A 25,937-nucleotide genomic window follows, 5' to 3' on the forward strand; every position below is an offset into this window, starting at 1 on the left:
ACAAATACATGCACATACACAGCCTACCGATCTTTACTACAAAATGTAGGTAAAATAATAAATTAAATCGCTGTAAATTCGCGGGACAGCAATTAAGTGTTATAAATGACTATTTTTAACTTAACATTTTTCTCAATAAAAATTGTGTGCAAAAATATAATGTAAACATCCTTTTTGGCTGGATAGTACCATGTGAAGAGGCCAAACATTGAACCCGTCCGGATACGTCAAGGGCAAGTGAAGTACGAAAGATTGCTAACTGCATACTTGAATTTGGATCGGCCTAAATAAACATGTTAGTAGTAGTATAGTTTTGCCCTCACCGGGTTCAAACCGAGGACTCTGAGCTCCATGATGTAAGTGCGTTTTTTAAAAAATAAATAATTAAAATTTGATTAATTTTTTTTATAAATTTTAAAACTTCTCTTATTAAAATCTGATAATTATTACGGATTTTCCTAGATGGCGGTAGTGATGTCATAATCCAAGATGGCTTAGTGATTTTATTTCAATTTTTATTAATTTTAATTAAAAAATTATATTTTTTTGGATAATTATTACCATTATTCAATATGGCGGCCGTAACGATAATTGCAATGTTCTGTAACACAGGCCAACATTGAAAAAACTTTTTTGCTTAAAATACCAAATTCTTATGTTTTTTAGGGTGCTGAATCCAAATATGATACTTAAGAAGCTGTATCACCCACCATTTGTTCACATTTTATAAATAAACATATAAAATTAACTGATTTATTACAGAATTCAACAGCTTTTATTTTGTTTAAATAAATTGAAAAAGTAGTTATAATGATTGTAAAGGACATTGGTAGCACTGCTCAAACATAACTCCTGGCAAAAAAAAGTTGAATCTATTTTACAGTAAACAGCTGATGTTTTGTTTATTGTCAACCTAACCTCACTTTCATGTTTCCTGTACATGTGCTCAGTAAAATATCTAATCGTGATTGTAAAAACTCTGCTAACTTTTTTTGTTATATTTGTGGTGAGTATGTGATTAAGAAACACCAGGGAAATATTTCAGACTTTGTGAAAAATGTTTATCTATCATACTTTGGAATTAAACTTGGTGATCAAGATAAATCTTGGGCGCCACATAAGGTATGCTATGTATGTGTTGAAGATCTGAGAAAATGGTCAAATAGGGGGAAAAACCTTTAGATTTGCTGTTCCTATGATATGGAGGGAGCCAACAAATCATTACAATGATTGCTACTTTTGCGGTGTTGATATTACTGGGCATAACTCGAAAAACAAGAAGGTAATATGCTACCCTAACCTTCCATCCGCTACCCGACCAGTAGGGCATGGTGTAGATTTGCCGGTCCCTGAACCACCAGATAATTTAAATTCTATTTCAACGGAAGTTTTGTCTGATGTATCTGAGATAGATGAACCAGATGTTGAAGAACTCCAATGTAATACAGAAAATGCAGGGCCTAAATTGTTTACTCAGATAGAGCTTAACGACTTGGTCAGGGATCTGGGCTTAACGAAAGAAAAAGCTGAATTGCTTGCCTCTAGACTAAAAGAAAAGAACTTGTTGGCAGTTGGAACCAGCATTAATGTGTATAGGATGAGGGAGCAGCTATTTTCCAAGTATTTTTAACAGGAAGGTGACTTAGTGTACTGCTCAGACATTCCCGGCGTGATCAGTAAATTTGGTCTTGAATACAAAAAGGAAGACTGGAAGCTGTTTATTGAGTCATCCAAAACTAGTTTAAAGGCTGTTTTATTGCACAATGGTAACATGTACGCATCTATACCTGTTGGTCATTCTGTTCATATGAAAGAAAGCTATGAAAACCTAGATAGAGTGTTAAATAGAATAGGTTATTCTGCTCATGGTTGGAGGATATGTGGCGATTTAAAAATAATATGTATGCTTCTTGGTCAGCAAGGTGGTTTTACCAAATTTCCTTGTATCTTGTGTGAATGGGACAGTAGAGCAAGGGATCAACATTGGTGCAGAAAGAACTGGCCTGTGAGGGAGTCTTTAAAACCTGGTGAGAAGAACATTCTGCGCAAAATCCTAGTAGATCCACAAAACGTACTCCTACCACCTCTACATATAAAGTTAGGCCTCATGAAACAGTTTGTCAAGGCTTTGCCTAAAGATGGACCATGTTTCAAGTATCTCTGCCAACAGTTTCCACACCTTTCAGAAGCTAAACTAAAAGAAGGCGTCTTCGTAGGACCTGACATTAGAAAAATGAAGTTTGAAGTTAACTTTGAATCCACAATGACCTTAAATGAGAAAGAAGCATGGTTATCATTCAAGCAAGTTGTTAAAGAGTTCTTGGGAAATGAAAAACACCCAGAATATGTTTCTATTGTAGCTAAGATGTTAAACAAGTTTAAAAATTTAGGATGTTTGATGAGCCTGAAAGTTCACTTTTTAAACAGTCACCTAGATTACTTCGCGAAGAATTTGGGAGATGTTAGTGAAGAGCAAGGTGAGCGTTTTCACCAGGACATTAAAGTGATGGAAAAACGCTACCAGGGCCGCTGGAACACCAACATGATGGGGGACTACTGCTGGTCACTTCACCGAGAAGTTCAGCAAGCAACTCATCGCAGAAAAAGCTACACAAGAAGCTTCAAATAAAAAAGAGAAAGAAAGTATAAACCAATACCAACTGACAAGTGAAACCTGATTAGCACATTATATCACTGTTGTAAGTAGCCTACTGTAAATACAAACCATGCTTATGATGAAACATAGTGTTCCATTAATTTTCACATATAGAGGATTTATACTATATATTAAATAGCTGATTGCTCGAAAACTATGGGTGATACAAAAAAAAATCAAAGCCAGATTTGGATTCAGCACAAAAAAATCTATAAAGATCAGCTACTAAAGTCAAAAAAGTTTTCAAAATAAAATTTTTTTGTTGGCCTGTGTAATCCAAGATTGCGGGCAATTGCAATGATGACGTTTACACATCCAATATGGCGGATGTAATGAAAAATTCAACATTTACAGAATACAAGATGGCAGACGTAACAATATGTGCAACTGTGTTTTAAATAGTTTTTTATTAAAAATTTATTTATTAAATTTTTATATAATTTTTTTTAAAATTTTTTTTTTCAATTTTCTAGCATAAAAAATACAGATTTTCAATATGGTAGGCGTACTGATAATTGCAACAGTTACGACATAATTCAAAATGGCGGTGATGTCATCCTAATTGTCAAGGTCATGACCTCGGCGGCTTAAGAGCGGCTTAAGGAAATGAGCAGCTTTTATGAATTTTCAAGCCATCAACATTTTTGAGGACTAAAATGGGAAATTTTCCCTCAAACGGTAATTTTACCTTGATATAGGGAATTTTGTATTTAGGATTTTTAAGTCATTTTGACACCAAAAATGGTCGCCGCGACGTCAGAGCAATCGGTCATTAATCCCATTCTCAACCCTCAGCCTAAAGCTTGGGCTAGGAGGAACTAAACTGTAGTACTCATGTTGTATTGCTATTAGAGCCTACTTTAATTTCAGAGTCATTTTAATAAAATTATGTTTACCTCCAAAATAGTTTGTTCAAATTAGTATTGTATTGGTGTTTGTATTCTATGTCAACAGGGTAGATTTTAATGTAAATCATAAAATCAATTAATATTCGTTATGTTCTGTGCCTCATATGTTTATGCCCTTAAGTATTCATGATTAAAAAGTTAAAATGACAGGGCCCATAGCATAATTATGTGTATCAGTTGCCGAAAATGTAATGTAATGATACTTGTATATCTAAGAAAAATGTTTTTTTTTTTTTTAATTACATGCTTACTAATTTTTACTGTTTCTTAATTTTTCTTTATTATGCAATTTTAAAATGTAAATTTGGCATGCAGCAATTACAATTTCTAAAACGTGAGTATAAATTACTATAAAACTACGTCAATTACATATTTATTGTACTAGTATTCCTCGCTCCTAATCACTTAGACTCTGGTTGAAGTTCAGTTAAGTACTTTTACATTTTTTTCTGTATATTTATAACATCAGTGGTCGAAATTTATGCACACCTTTTTCCTACTTAAATGATCCAGGTCCAGAACTGAAGCAGTGTTTTTCATGTGGTGACATGTCAATTGGTTTTTAGTGGTTTGGGGGGGGGGGGGGGGGGGGGGGAGGGGGGGGAGGAGGAGGAGAAATTACTGCTCTTCGCGTATCACTTTATCTAGCTACCTCTGAAATATTCTTTTGTTACCTATGACAACTAGCCTACTCCCTACATATTTTCATTCAACACTTCTTACTGGGTAGCGAAGGCGGTTCGTGGTAAAGATCTGTGACCCTTTCAGATTTAAATTTGAATTATAGAAATATTAATTATTAATTACAACATACGTTATTTCGTGCCTGTCCGAACTGCAGTACGTACAAACATACCTACAAGGAGAACTACTGGTGATGGTTGACGTCACCCGTAGGGATAGCATGAAGGCGCCAATATTTACGTTGCAATAATAAATTACTACACGATAGCATATTTTGTAAATTTTAATTAGGTATTTTTAAAAGAAAAAATCTTGACGAATGCCAGGGTCATTGAGCAACTAATGACATAGATTTCAAACATCATTCATGATAAATAAAAATGAAGGGGTCATCGAAAGCCACCAGCTGCAGGTTGGCTAAAAGCTAGTGATGGGATTTTCGATACTTCAATACCTCGATACCTTCGATACTTGACGGTATCGCAAAGTATCGAGTATCGAAACTGTAAGTTCGATACATTTTTTCGATACCGGAATGCTTGTTCATTTGCATTGAATTAAGTTTTGAGTCACCATCGTACAAAATACAACTACAGTAGAACCGCGATGATACGTTCCCGTTTCATACATTTTCCAGTGTCATACGCCTATTAATTTTGGTCCCGCCGAAAGTACCATATTTACAATGGTTTACTTTCCCGGAACATACACTTATAAAATCATTAATTTCCTGTTTCATATGTTTTTACGAAGTGGAAAAAGCCCCAAAATTCAAAATTTTTTTGTTGGATATATTCCTCCTGATAAATTACGTTTTAATTAATGCTTTTATTTTGAAAAACGTTCATTGTTTACCTTTGCAAACGTAAGAAAATAACTTTATCACACCATAGATATGGATAGTATCAGGAAGACTGTGCACTTCGCTAGTAGCATCTATGGCCAGCACCAAGCGAGACTAGTGGCGCAAACTAGCAATGATTATGAAAATAGTGCACGCGCTTTACCAAGGCACAGTTCTCATATTTTGTGCATTCATTAATCTTTGAACTGAATATACCCGTTTGTTATTGTTTTCTTACGATCGGATTGTTTTGTATTTTACGTTTCTCAAGTTAAAATTTTATTGAAAATTGTTCTGTTGCATAAAGTTTTGTAAAACGAAACAAACAAGCAAAAATTTTTGATTTTCTTTTTACAATAACCTAATTTTTTTATTTCTAATTTAGGCTTGGTGACTTCCCCCCCCCCCCCCCCCCCCACAAGAAAGGACTTCAATTTGTAAGGCCACTGTTTCTCATGTCAGCTTTACTTGATTATGGACTGTATTTTACATTTCTGGTGGTTTTATTATATGTATATATAATTATGAATTCATATCTTTCATTAATATAATGCAATTATTTACACATTATGTATTTAAGTTTATCTGACATTGTGCTGGTATGATAGATTGAATTTATATAGTTTAAAACTAATTTATGTTATTTGTAATAATTGTTACTTAATGGGAAAATATTTTTCCCTGGAGTATCAAAAGTATCGAAGTATCAAACTGAAAAAACAATACAGAATCGAGTATCGAAAGTGTGATATCGTCCCACCTCTACTAAAAGCAAACCAAAAAATGCTTCAGCTCTATCCTCATGTATACATACTTACATGAATAATACATTCAAACAATTAAAATTAGTGCAATAAGCTGCAATATTTTGTGGACATATATTCAGCTACAAATATAAATTGATTGTATAAAAAGGTAATCTTTTATATCATCCGTCGTACAGAACACTTTTAATCATATATCAAAAAATACCGTTTTACAACAGAAAGTCACGTAATTAGATGTTCAATCATATAACTGTGACAAAATGTGTAAAGTAAGAAAACCTGTAGAAGCGCTAAACCTTTATAGTACAGTATATAACAAAAAATTTTTTTTTTACGGGAAGGAAAACTGCATTACTGGCCAACCTCCCTGATTGTAGTGGTCAACTGTGCACGAGAGTTCTTGTGTCATCTCATGGATTAGCATATTTAGTATAAGCATGTCAAACTAGTCGAATATGTTATAATAAATAACTAAAAACTTGATCATGCGTAACTTGCAGAAGAGACCAAATCTGAGTGTTTCACCACCAACCCACTGCGGTAACACGTACAATATGTTTATTGTATATGTGAAGTGTTCTTTATATTTGTTTACATATGTATGCACAAAATTAATATTTATTATAATTCTATTGGGTCGTATACGGTTACTTACGGGTTTGGAACTGAAATATTAGTATCGAAAATAGTAATAATTATTTTCATACGTGCTTTGAGGGTCGAGCGGTCGAAGAAGTCTGGGGAGAATTGACAGAGAAGACCGAGCGGAAATCTTACTGCTCTCCGAGGCAGGCAGTTGGCTGGCTTCCCCCATCCCCCTTTTCAGGCTCGTCGAAGAAAATGACACCCCGCTGGGCGATAAGGAATTCTAAGAAAAGTGCCTTCTGTCCTCCTACTCCTCCACAACCACCCCCCTCACCACTCCATAGCTCATCCGTACAGCTAGTGCTCTCTATCGAAGATTTTGGAACTACGTGTGTTGTGTTCGTTCTCCGCGCGGGCGGGAGAAACTCAGGATCATAGCCTTAAATTAAAAAGTGAGATGGTTTTCCTTCACTATGCAAAATAAGTGGGATTTCAAAAATTAGTACATACAATTTCTCAAAGTAAGTAGTAAAATAAGTTAGTAATCAAGTAACATAATTAATACTGTGAATTAGCTATATGAACTGTCTGGTTAATGTAATATTATAAATATATCACACATAAACTACATTAAAGTAAACCCTATTTCACTTGTTCTTGAAAATTTTATATTACTAGATTTGGAAAGCAACCCACCAATAAAAATACAATCTCGTTAATTTCAAAATTGCTCTGGTTTTGTATTTAAATATTAAACCAACTTTGTTTTTTTTTTTTTGCAAGTGAAATATGATGATACGTTATGAAAAAATGACGAGAGTAAAATTTTAAGATGCGCGCGCATCACTGTAACACAAAATTAACAGGTTGAAGCTGCCCGCTAAACCGCTCATTAAGAATAAAAAAAAGCTACCAACAAAATAGAAATAGAACCTCTATTAGTCGCGCATGTTGGCATACTCGTCACCTCTGATCATTGTTTCCACATTTATAATATTTATCCACATGTTTCTAGTTTCTACATTTACAACACGTATTTCAGTTTCATACAAGTGCGAATTATATATGTGCTAATAAATTATATTCAGTAGTGATTTAAATTGAATATTTTGATTAATAGTATTTACTATTCGTAAATATTAGTAAAAAAATTGTGCTTATATATTTTTTCAAGTGCTCCAATATAATTGAGGTTAACTATCCGTATGTATTATTTATTGATATAAATTAAATTATTATTATTTTATATAATTAATACTAAATATTATTAAATTATTAATGTTAAATATTTATTATTGGTTATTTAATACTTACAAAATAAAGAAATAAATTTAATAAAAAATTTAATAAAAAATTTGTGATAAAAATTAAAATCGAACATCAAATTAAAATATTAATTTTTAATATTTATTATTAAATTGAATAAATAATAAATATTTATAAAAATAAATGAACAAATTTAAAGAAAACTTTTTAATAAAAATGAAAAGTGAATTTTAATTAAGAAAATAACAAATATTTAAAAAATGAATAAACTTAAATTAAAGTTTTGAATTTTAATTAAATTTATTTATTTTCTTTCAAAACATTAAATCATCAATAATAAATATTTAAAATTAAGAATCTTATATTATTTGCATGCAATTAAAAACTATTTTTTAATGATGCCAAAGTAGTATAACTTCTCACACGCGTACATAAGTACTACACACACCCATTTTTTTGCTGTTTAATGATTTTAATTAGTATAATCAACTGTATCCAATGAAAGAAACAACATTTAGCTAGACGTATTCAGAAGTCAGTATTTTTTGATATTGGTGCACCCATAGGTAATACACATTTTATTTAGTAAGAAGACACTGCGTAACACTGTCTACCACTATGTCAAAACATGTTACAGACGAGGCTGTTTTATCTGGTAATCTCCCAACAGCAGCGTTGTTAAACCAACGTTACCTGTGCAGCCAAACTGTCCCGATGGGCTTGCGCCCACTGAAGAGCGGGGCCCAAGTCCCGCTGTTTCAGGCAGTCCAATATTCTGTTGAGTTCTGTAAATGGTTCCTTGTCTCCATCTTCTATCTTCAATCCAGCTTCCTGCATCACATCAATTCAAGTTAGTATTTAAGAATTTTAATTGATATATGTACATGTTGCATTATTATACTGAGGAGAAAAAACTTACATTTGGCACTACTTTCATTAAGATATAAACAAGTCTGTATTCCATTTTATCTGGCCAACACTTTGGTTACTGAGAATACCTATTCCTTTTTACTGATTCTGCTGGCCAATATTAAAAAACTCTTGTCATGTCATGAGTTCACAAGTTCTGGCTCCTGAGAAAACCTGATTAATTTTTTGAACCCATTATATTTACCAAGGACTGGCATAGTTAGTAGTACTAATAACTTGGGTACAAAATACAGTGGAAGGTCTTTAATCCGGAATTCTATGGTTTGGCACAATCTGTAATCCGGTGCCAATAAAGGAACTCCCTTTCAGCATTTGTTAGTTTGATCAGAATTTATTGTTACAGTCCGTTTTCATTTCAGTACAGAGTTTCCTGTTTTCTATACGGTTACATTTCTGTAATGATTTTTTGGAAGAATATCAATGCTCATTTGTATTATTATTTTCTACATAGCAGCTTGGTACAATTTGTTTTAAGTACTATTGTATATTTAATTTTTCTTTGGTATTCCCGCTAAAACTATATTAACGTTGATAATGTAGCTTGGCCATGGTTTCGAAAGTTCTGGATTAAAGACCTTTTGCTGCAATGACGTAAGCAACTGTTCTTTAAATTTTTATTACACGCAAAAAATGAAAAAAAAAGTATGGGCTAAAGGTCATGATTGTTTTCTACTCAGGTAACCTTGATATGTTTGACATCTTAATAATGTGAATAAAAATATATTTTCCAACCCCACACACATTGAAAGTTGACGAAACCGTGCAAGGCACTATGGGGTACATACCATGCTCCTAAGAGAGAATTATTTTTAGGGTATGCAGGAAATATTGTTTATTTATTCCACCACTTCTTTACCTTACCCAAATGCATTATGTAACATTTTTGTAACTCATAACAGATAAAATACTTGCAAGTATAATTTGCTATTCAGTTTTTTTGGGAGGCTTTAAATCTCATAGATGAGGTTATTAGAGATAGTAACACTCAGTAACACAATTCAAGACAGCGGACGAAGGAATCATCCATGGCCTATAGTAAAATAATGTGAACTGACATAAAAATTATATTTACCTGAGCCAACTCATCAGCGATGTCCAACATGCCTTGGCGGTAGAAATGCTGGCAAATAATCTGGTTAAGTAACTGTGCTTTTTCAGGTGAAGAAAATACATCTTCTCTGCTGGTTGATGCAAAATCTGAAGCAAAGTTCTGTTAAAAAAAAAAAACTTCTTACACTTTCACAACAAAAAAAAATTATTTGATCATTACTGGCAAAATATCATGTGAACAGGAAAATGTGATAGCCAGATTAAACTGAACTCAACTCCACAACTATGAAACAGAAAATACACAAAACTTTCAAAGAAAAATAAAACCACATCAGTGCATTAGATGTAGAAATGCTAAAATGTATAAATATTAATTATAATTTTGTTTTTTTATAAGAGGCCTGGATGATGTAATTGTTAGATTGCACACATCCTTGGCTCAGATTCCAGTTAACCCAACTCATATTTTTTGCATGCGAGGATAAACGGGAGGATATTACAGTGAGCCATTATCCCTTGAATTCCATTAGACTCTTTCATCTCTTCATCTTTGTATATCAATGATTTATCATGTCAATGTGAATGTTGGAAACATTCACTGTATTGATTAATTGTAGTTGCATCATATTATTCATCTTATTTGTCATAAGCTTAATCTGTATTTATTAATGGCTGTATGTTATATGGTTTGTAAGTTCATCCAGCACCGCATACACACTCTACATCTGCTCTGTAATTTCTTGATTTCTTTTGATCTTCAATTTTACTCATGTTGAATATTTTATTACTCCTAAATTTTATTGCCAGGTCATTACTGTCTAACATAATAGTTCCTACTTCCAGATAGGATAGTAATTTTAGAGGTGTACATGTGTGTCTACGATGCTGTTCTTCCTAGCATCAGAAGGAGGGTATATTCAAAGGTGAGACTTTGAGAAGGAAAGCCCATTGTCGGCCACCGTGGAAGTGACATCTGCGAGCGTGTGGGTAGGGTTCCACACCGAATTGCAGCATGCGGGAGCCCAGAAGATTCAGGCTACTGTGGTTAGCATAGACGCAAGGATGATGCTGAACACCAGCATAGGTGTCCACGACAAAATTAGAGAGTTCATGTAAGTTGCTGAAAGAACATTTGCGACGAGCCGTGTGTTGTCTTCAACAGCAACCAGACTTCGCCATATTCCAGCGCAGCTTCCAGACGACGTTTCCTTGGTGAGCTCATTCCAAGCCTTCCTTGAGCATGATACCTGTAGAATTGCATCCTACCATGCTAATTCCAGTTCGCTGATTCTGAAGCTATATTCTTAGTGTACTTCTAGACCACATTCAAAAGTTTTCCACAATTACAGTTTTGCTTTTTATCAGAGGCCCAAATGATTTAATCATTAGAACACATGACTCCTTGGCTTGGATTCCTGTTAACCTAAGCTCATATATCTTGCACGCAAGGAAAAAGTGCAGGATATTGCAACAAGCCATTATCCTTCATTTTCCATTAGACCCTTTCATCTGTTCTACACCAGCTCTGCCTCGGGCAGAAAACATGTCAATGATTTATCATTGGCAATAGCAAAGAAGCACAAATTATTAAATAATAACTTGATAATTTAAAAGTAACATTATTGAAATGATGAAAACATATTTGAGGTAAAATTTTAAGTAAAACATGCATTACTTCAGATAAAATAGTGAATTATCTTTTAGATATTTACTGTTGTGACTTTGAGCCGTATTATGATATGCAACGTATCGTACACATTTTGTATGTGAAGCTGTGTGCTGTTGGCGATGCTAGGCATGTTTTCAATTTGACACTCAAATTCTAAACAAATTAAAACACACTAACAGATGTTTCTAGAATAACGTAGTTTTAGGAATAAATCACAAACTGGTTAGTAAAACTTGCATAATGAAAAAAAATTATCTTAGTTTAGATTTATTTTTTAACACCAACACACCTGGCTGCCAATGACATGCATAGCTTCAGTAGAAACAGCCCTGTAGACAGGGCCGCTGAGAGAATTTGTGGGCCCCTGGGCCCCTGGGCATACCACTACTACGTACTACGTATACCATAAATATATATGGTATTGTAAAATTGCATCCTTTTTTTGAACATACTTAACGATTTCCTAGTTACGCAATAAAAAGAGAGCATTTACATGTATTATCTCAGTGCACTTTTACATTGTTAATCCCATCAAAATACAAATAATAATTAATTTTGATGTATATATTGCTAAAAAAACAAAAAAATCTTAAATGGTAATTAGAAATTGCATTATTATATGAGTGTTTAAAATACATAAGTATAATAATTTATTCTGAATATAAATATTATTGAAATAATTTAAAGTAATAATAAATTTTATTACTTCGAAAACATCAAACACACTGAACCACGTTCATTACATTGAAAAATTTGTAATACATATTAATAATTTATACAAATTAATTTAATACCCTTAGTTCGATGCAAAATCATAAATGACATGTATTTTAAATAACAATGATATATATTTTACATCCTACTAAAACACAACAATTCAAATGTCATATACTATATAAAAATGTCTAAATTTAATAACACTTCAAAATGTTTTACAATAGAACAGTCATTACTTCATATTGAATCATTACATTCAGAATAATCATACACTGTAGTATATTATTTAAAATTTCAAACATATAATGCATTTAAAAGGATTATGCTACTCAATAATATTGATTTACAAACAATCAAATAGTTCAGAAGTATTCACAACAAATCCGTTTTCCGTGCCTTTTTCAAAGTAAAATCGTTAATTACATCGTCGTAGTTCAATGACCGAGCGAGATCAGACTCTAAGGCAAGCAAGGTGAGCCCACTAATCCTATCCTGAGACATGGTTGAGTGATGTACATTTTTTATTTCCTTCCTTTTGCTGATCGACCTTTCGGCTTCGGCAACTGTCATGGAAATTGTGCAGAACACTCAAACAGCGATACACACATTTGGAAATAAACTATCCAATTTTAATCTCCGTAGTGTGTTTAAAAGCTGGATTAGTTTCAATTGGTTTGAACAAATATTTGAAACATAAATTGATTTGAGATGTTTCATTTCATCAGATATCTCCATGACACCCCCCCCCCCCCCCTTTAGCCAGGGCCCATCACCGCATTCTTTACTTCAGAAGGGCGAGTCTAAATGGCATTGACCCCAAGTGGCGGGGTGCATGGGACCAAGCAAACCTATTGTGCTCGTACCTGGCGTTCCCATTTCTGCTACTACGCAGAAACTGTGAACTGAATGTTACAAGTACTGCTCGATTAGGTTATTGGTTATCGACTGTAGTTTTAGGAACACACAAAACATATATATATGTATATGTGTGTGTGTATATATATATATATATATATATATATATATATATATATATATATATATAGAGAGAGAGAGAGAGAGAGAGAGAGAGAGAGAGAGTACAAGATGTTGTAATAGCAGGGGAAAAATGTTTTTCCAGCCATTTATTTTCCACTTCCCAGCCGGGCGCCCGGGCCCCTAAGGCTACCGGGCCCCTGGGCATTTGCCCCTTTTGCCCCCCCCCCCCCTCTCGGCGGCCCTGCTTGTAGATATCTGTATGGCCCACCATGAATAATGTTTATGAAACCCTAAATGAAGGTTTAACCTCTCACGAGGTAATTAAAGACAGTGAGATGAAAATTTAGTACTGATAGAATGAATGTGTTGGATAAAGGCGAGAACTACAACAAATCCTGTTGGCTTACTGCAACGTTCACCATGTTTCCCACTTGTGAAAAAATCCAGGTTTGACCAGTCGGAAATAAAAACTGGATCAATTTGGTAGAAGGAAAGTGTTCCCACCACTTAACCACCATAGCACCTTACTATGTAACAAGATCTTCTGGATGCAAAACACTAAATTGTAATCTCTTAAAATTACTTACTCTGTCTATTGCTTTTCCAACTTTAGATACTGTGCTATGAAGATCTCTATGATCTGTGGCTAGTTTCTGCACAGTGTCTCTTATTTTGTTCACAGTTTGCTTCAAAATGAGGATTTGAGTCGGTGTGAGTTCATGATCGGCAGGGCCTAAAAATACAAACAAAATGGACCATTCAACAATTGTTAGAAGAGGTGAAGACAAAAAAATTACATGTGTTAAAAAGAATAGTTTTCACAGGGGTGATTGTGTCATTTAGCAGCATAATCAAAAGACTGTAAATTATCCAATGAAATTTTTTTATGCTACTTATATAATGAATATTTTATTGACCTGAAACACACTGTGATACTACAAGTAGTTTATTACCCATGCACTCTTTAATATTACACATTTTTGGTTGTTTACAATACATAGATATCACCATAGGTATGAATGCGGCCACATGGTATCATCTTGCTACAACTAATTTCAAATATTTGGAAATTCATAAAATAGTCATTTCTACCATTTCTTATTTTATTAACTTGTCAGTTTGAATTCAACGTATTTTGCTACATGCATTTTATTTAAGGAATATTTGGGACATAAGCAAAATGTTCTGTAAATTTTAGGCTTCTACCTTGCACTCTTCTGCTAACCTTGGATGCTGTTCATTGTTAAGAGTATGAAATATTTATGATGGCAGAAATGTTTGGTATTAGGTTAGGCCAAAGGCCTACTGAATTAAAAAAAAAATATACTGTATTAGTTTTTATCAACTGTAAGCGTAGTAGTGTGTTGGTTCAAGGTCACAATTAAGAGAGTAACTCAGTTTTAGATATGCACACGTGCAAGTACAGCTTTGTTGTTTTCTCGCAGCACTATGTACACAATGGCGTCCTTGAGCGTAAAGCTTTTTTTTTGTTCTGCAATTTGCTAAGCTTGAATCAGTAATATCAGTTCAACGTGTGTTTAAATTAAATTTCCATACTGGTTACAGTTGATACATGCTTTAAAGACAGATGACTATTGATTGGTAATAATGGTTGAGATGACAGAGCTTTTTTTCGCTGGCCTCCACGTTCACCTGACTTAATGGCATGTGATTTTTTTTTCCTTTGGGGCTTTATATTGTGTCTACGTTCTGCTGCTACATAATGATTTGCCAGAGTTGAGACACAAAACTGAAGCGGCTATTGCTTCCATTAAGTGATGGAAGAATGGGACTCTAAGTTGAATGTGTGCCATAAAAGGTGCACATACTGAACAATTGTAACTTTTGGAAGAAAAATTAGACTACTTTACCTTCAATTTAATGTATGATTTTTTGTAAATTGTTTAAATTAAACCATTGAAATAGGGACATTATTTTATGGACACAATGTATTTGATAGTAAAATAATTTATTTATACGCCATTCAGTAAAATTTTTAAGTTTTCTATTGTGTAAATGGCCAAGAATGGTTTTGAAATAATTTAAATGCATTGCGCCTTTTTCATTTTTTTTTGTAATGTAAGCTAGAAATAGTCTGAGTTGTAAAAAATTGTTGAGGGAGAGCAGAGGCTATGCTTATTTACTTCAAAGTTATAGGCTAGCCAACGTCAGGTGAGTGCACGGGTATATTGGTGATACAATAATTCGTTTTTATTGGAAAGGAAGAAAAAAAGGTGAGTGCGTTACTCTGAACAAGACACTTTCCCAAACACACCGGTCATAAGACGTGTCACCATAAAGCAGTAATTTCAGCGGACAGCATTTAGTGCTCAAATTTAATTTGACATTAAACTTAATTTTTTGGAAATTTTTTTTTCCAACTGGAAAATCAGCAGGAGTGCAAAACTACCACAGTATTTTGACTTTTCATGCATACTTTTGTTTAATGTTTTGTCATTGACCGACTAATGAACGTAACCGCAAGAACCTAACCTCGACGGAGATCAGTACAGCCAGCTCTGTATACTGTGTAAATTGGATTTGTGGAATATTTGGAATTAAAAAGTAGTTGATACATTCAGCAGAGTTAGACATTTAATTTACTTCTTACAATTTCAACAGTTTAAAAATTTTCCCCAACGTTTCCAAAAGTATTATTGTGAAATTTCCATAACTACCATCAAGAGGTAGTGGGATGGCGCCCAGGAAAAATACTGGATTAGACTACTTCGGTGCATCATCAATATCATAGTTCATTTCCATTCTGTACAGTTTAGATTCACTACCACAATAAAATTTACACTAGAAAATTTTTTTACAACCACATGAGCTATTTTAAATATGTATTCACAAATAAAATTAAAATTTAAGCATGGTCAGTAAACATGTGAATATACAATTATAATAGAACATGTCATGTGATTTTCAGAAAATTCTTAGTGTAAACATTGTCATATTACACCCTTATTTGGATATTCAAATGAATTCATGTTGCATCAATTATTGAGTTCTGATATCATTAATGTGTGAACGTACCTTGATAAGGACTTATAGAGCACCTGAAATAGGTGAATTTTTGGCATTTCATTTCATTGTGTTTCTGTTTCTTAAATTTTGTATAGTAATGTGTTGTTTTAATAATTTGTGATATTCCACAAAACCTAGGTAGTCATAGATCTATGTATTTCATGAGTTACCTATTTAATAAAGATAAAGGTTTGTTAGATTTAGTTACCAATATATATGCAACAGCTATTACTGTATTCCTGAAAGTCTCAAAACACATGTTATTATTTAAACTGAATACTAAAAAACTAGCTAGTTTTAAAGGACTATTAAATCACAGAAAATTGAGTAATTCAATGCATTAAAAACAAGTAGGTAAATATTGATGGAAAGACAAAAGTAAAAATAATAATAAAAATAAGGAAATAAAGTAGTTACTTGGGTGTTATCATAATTATTATGGACCATTTTACTTTCTGGAACTCGAGCAGCATGAATGCTGTGATCACAACAAAAAAAATGCAGGGTAAATATTTACTTGGGCGGTATTTCCGGAAAAAAAAATGTTAAAAATCCGAAAATACCTTTACTTATGTTATGCTCTTCAACTTCCTCTTTTCATTAAAAGTGGCGGAGGTAAGAAATTCCAAATACTTTAGGAGATATCAAATTTTTAAATTTCATCATATGTAGTTGAGCGGTATTTCCGAAAATAAATGTTAAAAATCCGAAAATACCTGTATCATATGCTCTTCAACTTCCTCTTTTCATTAAAAGCGGCGGAGATAAGAAATTCCAAATACTTTAGAAGATATCGAATTTTTTAATTTTGCAATACAAGACCTGTGGAACCATTCGAGCGGCGCCATTTTTGTTATTTTGCCGTGTGTTCGTGAATACGTGAATCGTGAATGCGTAATTAATAAAATGGTTGATTAGGTCAGGTCAGTTACATTATTAATACTGTCAAACTAAGCCGACATTAAAAATTATATTGTGAATTAATTTTAATGGCTGTTTTGTTTTAAAATATTTATAATGTAACTGACCTGACCAAACAAACCCGGACAGAGGGTGAACAGTAAACTAAAATGGTCGATTAGGTCAGGTCAGTTACATTATAAATACTTTCAAACTAAGGTGATATTAAAAATAATGTGAATTAATTTTAATTATTCTTTAGTTTTAAATTATTTATAATGTAACTGACCTTACCTAACAAACCCGTAACAAAGGATGTACAGTAACAAATCACGTAAATTTTTTTGTTATATATTACTTGCGCAACAATATCAAAATAACAAATAAGACTTTAAAATTAGAAACGTTAAAAACTCACTTAAGTTGGAGGCGGTAATTAAACACCGTTTTAAAAATTAATTGAACTAAATAATCACGTATTAGTTCATTTGAATTCTGGCCTATCACGAACAATCACGTGACATCATTATTCAATAAAAAAAAATAGATACTCGTACGTAAACAAGAAACAATGGTGCACGCACGCCACAGGAATGCGCTGGTTTTGTGCTGAAATTTAAAAATTCGATATCTCCTAAAGTATTTGGAATTTCTAATCTCCGCCGCTTTTAATGAAAAGAGGAATTTGAAGAGCATATAATAAAGGTATTTTCGGATTTTGAACATTTTTTTTTCGCAAATACCGCTCAACTACATATGAAGAAATTTAAAAATTCGATATCTCCTAAAGTATTTGGAATTTCTAATCTCCGCCGATTTTAATGAAAAGAGGAAGTTGAAGAGCATAAAATAAAGGTATTTTCGGATTTTTAACATTTTTTTTCGGAAATACCGCCCAAGTAAATATTTACCAAATGCAGTAACTACGCCTAACTACCAGCTGTAGCTTTAACACTGTGATAAATATACCTTATATTTAAATTACTTTTCACCTTAAGTTAGTTTTTTATATAGATTTAAGTAAGTACTGTATGTAAGTCCTCATTATTGATTATTTTTACATAACAATTATATTCAAAATCCTTCCCAATCCCAAAATAGGTTTATTAAGGCCTGTCTACAATTGTAATGTCCAAAATTGTGTCCATGAACACTGGTAACTCAGTGCTCCATGTGATCCTCTGATGTCATGGGTGGGCAATGAATGGTTCAAATCTCCTTGATTTAAATACACTGGTCAACTTTTAACGTTTTGTCCCAAACTGTGTCCAATAAAAGTTTTGTATCATGTATCCAAGTCTATCCCTGGATCCTAATGGCATGATCCTGAATACATTGATCCTGTTGTACATGATGCTTGCCGTTTTAATCTAGTACATCAAAAGATCCTGGGTACAACAAAAATCCAAAAATGATTTTTTTTTTTTACTTTCTATCATTGTTTGTATTGTAATATTTTTGTTATGTCCAGGTTCTTTTGACATACTAAATTAAAACAGCAAGCATCATGTACACAGGATCAATCATACAGGATCATGCTATCAGGATCAAGGGATAAACTTGGATACATGATACAGAACAATTACCCTGTGTCTTTTGGTGATATAAAAGAATAACTCTCATGATATTTGCTATTTCTGGTTCCAAATTCAAAAAGGAAACAGAAAATAACAGACGGTGTTGTAAAAAGCTGAGACTAAAGCTGGAATCACAATGCCCCGACGGGTCCGACACGACAGGCCCGACAAACTGTTGTGCAGCATTTCAGCACGACAGAATTAAAAGCATAGGGTCACAATACCACGACAAAAATAACCCGACGATTTTCAATTTGGCCTTCGGCAAATCGTGCCATGCTAAATACTTCAATTAAAATGCATTATAGAATGTGCTAAAAACAAAGTAGGCTCTTTTATTTACTATTGACAGTTGAAGTGCAAAAAAAAACATTTTGTCGTCTGCAATACGAAGTAAGGTTAAGTTGATTCGTAAAACAAAGAGTAGTTTATTATAGTTACAAGGAAAAAAGTTAAAGATATGTCAGTGAGGGACAGAAAAATACTCCTGATGTTAGCTGTGCGAAGAATTAAAAAGAAACGAAATGTTAAAAGATAGTGGGTAAGCCAATTTTTGCTGAAAGACATATTTTTGGAGACGAAATTTCACTTTTCAGCAAAAAGATTTACCAAGTAGGTAAATATTTTTGAAATATAGTTCTGTACTGCTGCCGTTTTCTTTTCTGTCGGGCAGCCCGACACAACAAAATTAGAAATAGAATCTACTTCTTGCGGGCCGTTGGGGTGCGTATTTTGTTGGGCTGACGTCACGGCGAGCTTGTATTTCATTGGCTAATGAACTTGTCGGGGCCTGTTGTGTCGGGGCCGTCGGGGCATCGTGATTCCAGCATATAACATATTGTTTAAGTAGTGATGTCCGTTGCGACCAGCACTTTTAAAAGACCTAAAAGACAAATTAATTTTTGGCTGGTATGATGATTCATTTATTAGCAATTTCTTTGCCTTACTGAATAACAAAATATTGGACTCCCATAAATTTCACAAGTTAAAAGAACATTCAAAACTTAGCTGTGTACTCATACACAATGCATTAAAATAATTTAAAACACATTTTTGCACTTTATATTTACTGCGATCTGGTGACTACTTTACACAGCAGTATATTTGGACATTGCAATTGTACACAAGGCACTTTTAAGTGCGACAATGTGACATCATTCACATTAGGATAAAAACACGGACCGCCCACAATTTAGGACTGTTTTATACAGGCCTTTATAATTCAGTCAGAATTGAAAAACATATTCGCGGGATAATCAAGCAATGTCAGGAAAACTGGAAATACACTATTTTAGGGTTTTATTTTCTAAGAGAAACTTACATACAGGAGTAAAACGTTTACTTTCTCGTAAACTACAACGGTACGGAAACTATATCACGATATCTTACCGCTGTCGAACTCATTTTTTAGTGCTTCTGTATTGTTTGTTATATCGCGCATTACCCGATCGGCATGTTCTTTGATTGCACTGAATTTCGATAATACTTTGTCCACTTCTCTTTCAACTGCATTACAATATTCCATTCTACTTCTTAAAACGACTTGTCAACACTCAATACACTAAAATCACACGCATAAACATGAGACGACAGAGATCACAGACACTTCATGTTTTGATTTTGAACAAATTTTGAAGACAAGCAACAAAGAAATTACAAATCACAGACCTTGAACGTCTTCATAGAACTCAAGACAAAGTTGTTCACCTCCATAGACTGAAAATGAGACAGCCTTAGTGCTGGATGCCGCATAAAATATGTTGTGAACACTCTCTACAAGATTTACTCTTTACACTTGCTACCAACTTTGTAATAAAAAAATATTATAGTTGGTAAAATTCTTTAAACAATCACATTAATAATCAATAACGTATTGCTCGGCATGCGTGTGGCTAGTTTACTATGGAGGATATAAATATGTGAAATAATTATGAGATCATATTTGATAGTTTAGATGTTAACATAGTTAGATATATTTATAGGTTATCGGTTATTCGTGTTTTGTAGTGTTAGTACCTTTTGATTATATGTAAACTGTAACACTGTAACCTTAAAAAGTGTGTTAAGTAACATTGAATGGAATTTTTGTTATTTTAAGATTAATTTTGTAACACTAGCCATGATTGTTTTAGGGAACTATGCCAACTACTAAGGTTCCAGAACTATATCAATTATGCCTGGAAAATCTTGTACACAATGGAGAATTTTGGTTGAAAAAGAAGGCTGATAAAAAGAGCTCACAGCCTTTGAATAATTCCTTTGAGAGTTTACGTAAGTGTTTTTTTTTTTTTTTTTGCAATTTATATTTCTGTGAAAGCTTAAATTTTATGTTGAATGGTGGCATATCTGTTAAAATCACATTCACCTTTTCTGATTTTTTCATTATTTATTAAAGATCTGCACCACATTGCTTCCTGGATTGCAAGTGAAGCAAGCTTTTAGAGCATTGTAAATCTTAAGGGTCACTGATTTTCATAAAAAAAAATATAAAATTCCTAATGTTTTGTTTTTTAATACTACAGACGTTCCTCTACATGCCTTGGAAAAATTATTTTGTAGCCTATAGGTTATGTTATGTAGCCTGTGCAGTGACTCGGCCGCTGTACTGTTTATTTGATATTAGCTAGTAACGTGGCCTTTGCCATGTGATTTATTAGCGTAGCAGAGGATGTCTTAGAAAACGGTTTCAGCTATGCAGTGTCCCTAATAATTTCTGTGAAGCACCACAAGACCAATTTGCACTAGTATCAAACAGTAGGGTGGTGACACAATCAGACCAATTTCTCGTGGAAAACAGTCTTGGATATGCTAAGTACAATGTAAGAAACAAGAAACAGTTTTTAACTAGTCAGGTACAAGCTCACTGCAGCATGCCTTAATTGATAATTTTTTGGCAACATTCTAGCAGCGCTAATTTCCGTGACGTAATAATAAAATTCCAAAAATACTTTTTTTGGACACTAGATATTCTTATGTTTTCCTTGATAACAGAGTTTGTATATTCGTACTAGTTTCTGAGAAATCACCATTAATAGATTACATTACAATATACAATACCTGTGCATTGATGCAGGTGGTGCAATTTTTTTCCTTTCCTGTATGTGTCTGTGTATATGATTTGGAGAACTTTAGTTAAATTGTGAAAATGGTTGATTATGTTAGGTTAGCTTAATATGTACTGTGAAATCATGTGATTGGTAGGTTAGTTCAGGATATCACCATATTAATTTTGTAATTCCTAAGCAACCATTAAAAATATTTTACAGTATTTTTAATGTAGTTATAGTAACCCATCCAACCATCCACATTGTTTTGAAGGATTTTTAATGTAGCTAACCTAATATTGACCCTTCTCACGATTTAATTCAAGTTCTCCTAATCATATACACACATTGACTCACACAGGAAAGCAAAAAATGGCAGCGGCCACATCAATGCACCTGCATTATAATGTAATTTATATAACAATGATTTCTCAGGAACCAGTAGGAATTCAGAAACACTGTTTTCAGGATGAATTCAGGAACATCTTTAGTGTTTGAAAAAAATATCTTCAGAATTTTATCATTACAGCACTGCAAAAATATAACCTAAATTTTTTTATACTCATGCTTGCGTAGAACACCGCAACCATCAGATAGTTTGATTGTGACGAAGTTGGAGCAGTCATTTAATTAGAGATGTACAAAATACTTTTGCTTTTTGTATTTAAATACTAAATGCAAAATAGGTATTTTCAAAATACTTTATTCAAATAAAATACTTTCAGATAAAATTACTAATGTTCTTTATCTAGGCCTATTAAAGATTTTAACATTACAAGCTCTTCAAAAAGAGCATCAGACATGTTGCGTCTGTGTGTACGCATTATCATACCACTATATGAAAATAATTGTTCCACTGTGCCGAACTAGGGAGGAAGGTGTTGTATTTTAAAAATACTTTTTTTACTGTTGGGTATGTGTTGAGAATGGTTAGACTTGTGTTTTCTTCTCTTAAATATTGGAGGATCTCCAAATAAATGCAGGTGCTGCTGTTGCCATCAGTTGAGGTTGCTGAGGAGTCTGAATCATTGAACATATAGTAAGACTCACTGTTTTGCTTCTTTTTCCCTGTGGATGTTTGTGGGTGTGCACTTTTTAAATCTTCTTGTTTGATTCTTCGCACTTCCACAATAAACAACAACTTCACATACTCCTTTTCTCTTTAGCACCCACTTTAACTTGAAGAAGGAATATGACACAGCTGCTAAAATGCTATCTTTGGCACGAGTATCATGTAAGTTATATTTTTCAAACCGGTTTTGTATGCTTTCTTTTATTGTTTCAATTAAACCACCACAATATACTGGATTGTCTTGCTTTAAAAAGTCCAACATTTTTTTGCATTCGATACAATTCTGGCTGCGGGCACCCATAGAAAGTCTCCTTGTCCCCTTCTAAGCTCCGAATGGCTTCAGCTATGGGTTTAGACGTGCTAATATATTCAATCAAAAACTGGACTTCTATCTCCTTTAAGACAGCCAATCCTAGTTTTCTCAGAGCTTCATTGATGGTTTCTTGGACTTTTAAGATATCAGTTATGCAATCGTAATATGAATTCCACCTAGTTGGACAGGGGCTTGATGGAGATTTACCAGTGGTTTCCAGGTAAATTTCACAAGCTTTTGGAAACCTAGCACATAAATTCCAAACAGCCTGACATTTAGCCATAGCCGCATCATGTACTTTTCGGTATGAGTTATTGTTACATCTGGCTTTGTCTATGTCCCGAGTAGGAATTAAATGCAATGTGTGGGTGGCAAATCACTCATGGTTGGGCAGTTGGTATGTATCACTATCTTCGGATTTGGTAAACTCTTTTAGGAATAACATTTCATCCGTATCATCATTACTTTTCTCATTATTATTATCAAGGAAGTCATCATTTGCATTCAAGTTTCCATCACATTCTAAGTCTGGTAAATCTGGCTTTCCAAATATTTTGAAAGCTTTTATCATGTTTGAACCATTATCGGTTACAGTTTTTGCAGCCTTAAATCTTATTCAGAATGAATATCAATAATGAGTTCTGCTACCTTGTCGAAGGTATGTGATCCTTTAAATCTTCTGCATGCGAGTAGTGAACTATTTCTTGCAAACTTGGTAGAATCAATCCAATGTACAGTCATACCTAAATAGCTTCGTTTAGATGATGACCAAATATCTGCAGTGGTACAAACATAATCAACAGTTTTCAATGTATGTTTCAAATTTTCTTTATATTCTATGTATGAGTTACTAATTTTGTTATGGCATGTCCGGTGTAACATCACTTTTGGTGTAGTTGACAGTTGTTGAACACCTTCAATAAGTGCCCGGAATGACTTATTTTCAACAATTGAGACAGGTGACATGGTATGAACAATAAAGTTCACAATTAATTTATCCAAATTAATTTACTTTGGTTACTTTGGTAAAGTGTTTGCAAGAGTAGTTTGTTTCAGTTTTATTTTCTTTGCTTATGTTGGGGTTTCAATTCCTCATACTCATTCAGTAGATCCTCGTGGCCTTTTCTTTTAAAAAAAAAAAAAAAAAAACATATTAGAACAACCATATTAACTGAAAAAGGAAAGAAGTACAAATCACATTTTGATACAATATAGTACAATATAACATAACATTTACAATAAATACAAGTCCATTATGTTTAAGTACTTACTTGTATGTGCTTTAAGAAGTTTGTAGTCACATTCAAACTTCCCTTTAATGTTTTTGAGCATTTTTTACAAACAGAACAGCAGAAATATTTACTTCGTGTCCAACATCCTTCTTAATGTCTTTGAAACAATGTCTCAATATAAATGGATAATTGAGGTTATGGTCATCCCTGAAAAAGAGAATAAAATAAGAATTGAACACCTTTAACAGGTCTTGAGGCTAGCTAACATTAATTAATTTAAATAAACAAACGAAATAAGCCATTTCAAATAACAAAATGTCGGCTAATTAACCGAATTAATGTTAGTTACTGTTAGCACACCAAACACAAATAGGTTAGGTAATACCTATGTATATATTACTGTCGTTACTGATTGAGAAATATTTAGAAACTGTAGAAACCTTTATCTTTAACCTCAGATTTCGTATGAACTTTTTGAGTTAATGTTTAAGTACTTACATTTTGCATTCATTTCACAACACCATTGATATTGACCAAGTAATCGCTGATTAATATAACAGTAGAACACCAAATCCAACTCTATATTTTTTATAACAAACACTATTAACGGTGTAAAATAAAAAAAGTAAACTAAACAAAATCGAAGTCATTCTCGTTAAAAAGCGAAGCGTAGCGTCATGTTTCACAGATAATAACGTTCATATTGTTTTAACTGTCATTTTGCACATGGACTTACAAAGTTGCAGCGCCTCTAGTGGCCATTTGCAGAATCGTTGACCCATTCACTTGAAAATTAGAGTGGTAATACTTTTGAAACTTAGCAGTAAAAAATTATTTTATATTTGACAAATATAAAATACATTTCGAAAAGTATTTCAATTAAAATAAAAACAGTATTTAAGTACAAAATATAAAATACGTATTTTGTATTTGCATTTCAAATACAAGTATTTCAAATAAGTCACAACTCTGCATTTAATGTTGTCTCCTTGTGTCAGTTTGCGACAGTTTTGTGGTTTCATGCTGCGTCTGATTCTGTGTGCATTGCTTTTACATAACTACGTGAAAATCAACTGCAGTCAGAGAAAATGTTGTGTCTTGACTCATTCTGTGTGTGCCCGGCCTAAGAATACTTTTTATCTAAAATACAAACTCCTGCATATGGTACAGAACCCTCGGTGCTCAAGTCTGATTCACATTTGCTAAGATTTAATTTTCAACTGCAACCTCACCTCTTAAGTTGAGTGCTATGTGCATGTGTTGCCAACATGGCATTGTCGTTACAGCCTCCAGTTTCCAGCAGGACCTGTTGGACACCTACGAGCGCATCCACAGCCACCCTGGCAGATGCAGCTTCTGGCAGGAGCAGCAGGAGAAGTGGAGGCTGTTTGTGACGTCGCAGGTGTGCAAGCTGACAATCACAGAGTACACGGAGAAGGCCAGCCTTCTGCACATTGCAGCCACGTGTCGGGTAAGGCAGACCACTTGGGACTGCTATGTTTTAGAATGGAGTGACTGTTCTATAAGTGGAAAAAAAAAATTGTGATTGAGAATTATTTATTATTATACTTAGAAACTGGTTTATATTTTATCTCTCTACAGTGATGGGAGCCTGAGATATGACAATAAAACTACATTTTTTCACAACAAAGTGCAGCAAAAATAAGATGAGCTTCCATTTCAATTTTATTCATATTAAAGATGGGTCAGTTTTGAGT

At 33.4% G+C, this 25,937-nt stretch overlaps 2 protein-coding genes across 6 annotated transcripts in view; one reads left to right on the plus strand and one right to left on the minus strand.

The window, feature by feature from the left end:
• Positions 1-20,285, minus strand: part of LOC134530688 (E3 ubiquitin-protein ligase RMND5A) — a 49,912-nt gene extending 29,627 nt beyond the window's left edge. Inside the window, exons 1-4 of the mRNA XM_063365756.1 lie at positions 19,948-20,285; positions 13,642-13,787; positions 9,713-9,850; positions 8,404-8,541 (exon numbers count right to left, since the gene is read on the minus strand). Coding sequence (XP_063221826.1) covers positions 8,404-8,541; positions 9,713-9,850; positions 13,642-13,787; positions 19,948-20,083 — 558 coding nt within the window. The 5' untranslated portion in view covers positions 20,084-20,285. The remainder of the gene's footprint in view (positions 1-8,403; positions 8,542-9,712; positions 9,851-13,641; positions 13,788-19,947) is intronic.
• Positions 20,286-20,392: 107 nt separating this feature from the next.
• LOC134530689 (uncharacterized) overlaps positions 20,393-25,937 on the plus strand; it is a 41,609-nt gene continuing 36,064 nt past the window's right edge. The window contains exons 1-3 of one of the 5 annotated variants that reach the window (XM_063365760.1): positions 20,393-20,566; positions 20,691-20,829; positions 25,506-25,690. In XM_063365760.1, coding sequence (XP_063221830.1) covers positions 20,697-20,829; positions 25,506-25,690 — 318 coding nt within the window. In that variant the 5' untranslated portion in view covers positions 20,393-20,566; positions 20,691-20,696. The other 4 variants (XR_010074857.1, XR_010074856.1, XM_063365761.1 and 1 more) reach the window with 4 other exon arrangements.

This window comes from Bacillus rossius, chromosome 3 (assembly GCF_032445375.1).
Source record: "Bacillus rossius redtenbacheri isolate Brsri chromosome 3, Brsri_v3, whole genome shotgun sequence".
Classification (NCBI taxonomy): Eukaryota; Metazoa; Arthropoda; class Insecta; order Phasmatodea; family Bacillidae; genus Bacillus; species Bacillus rossius.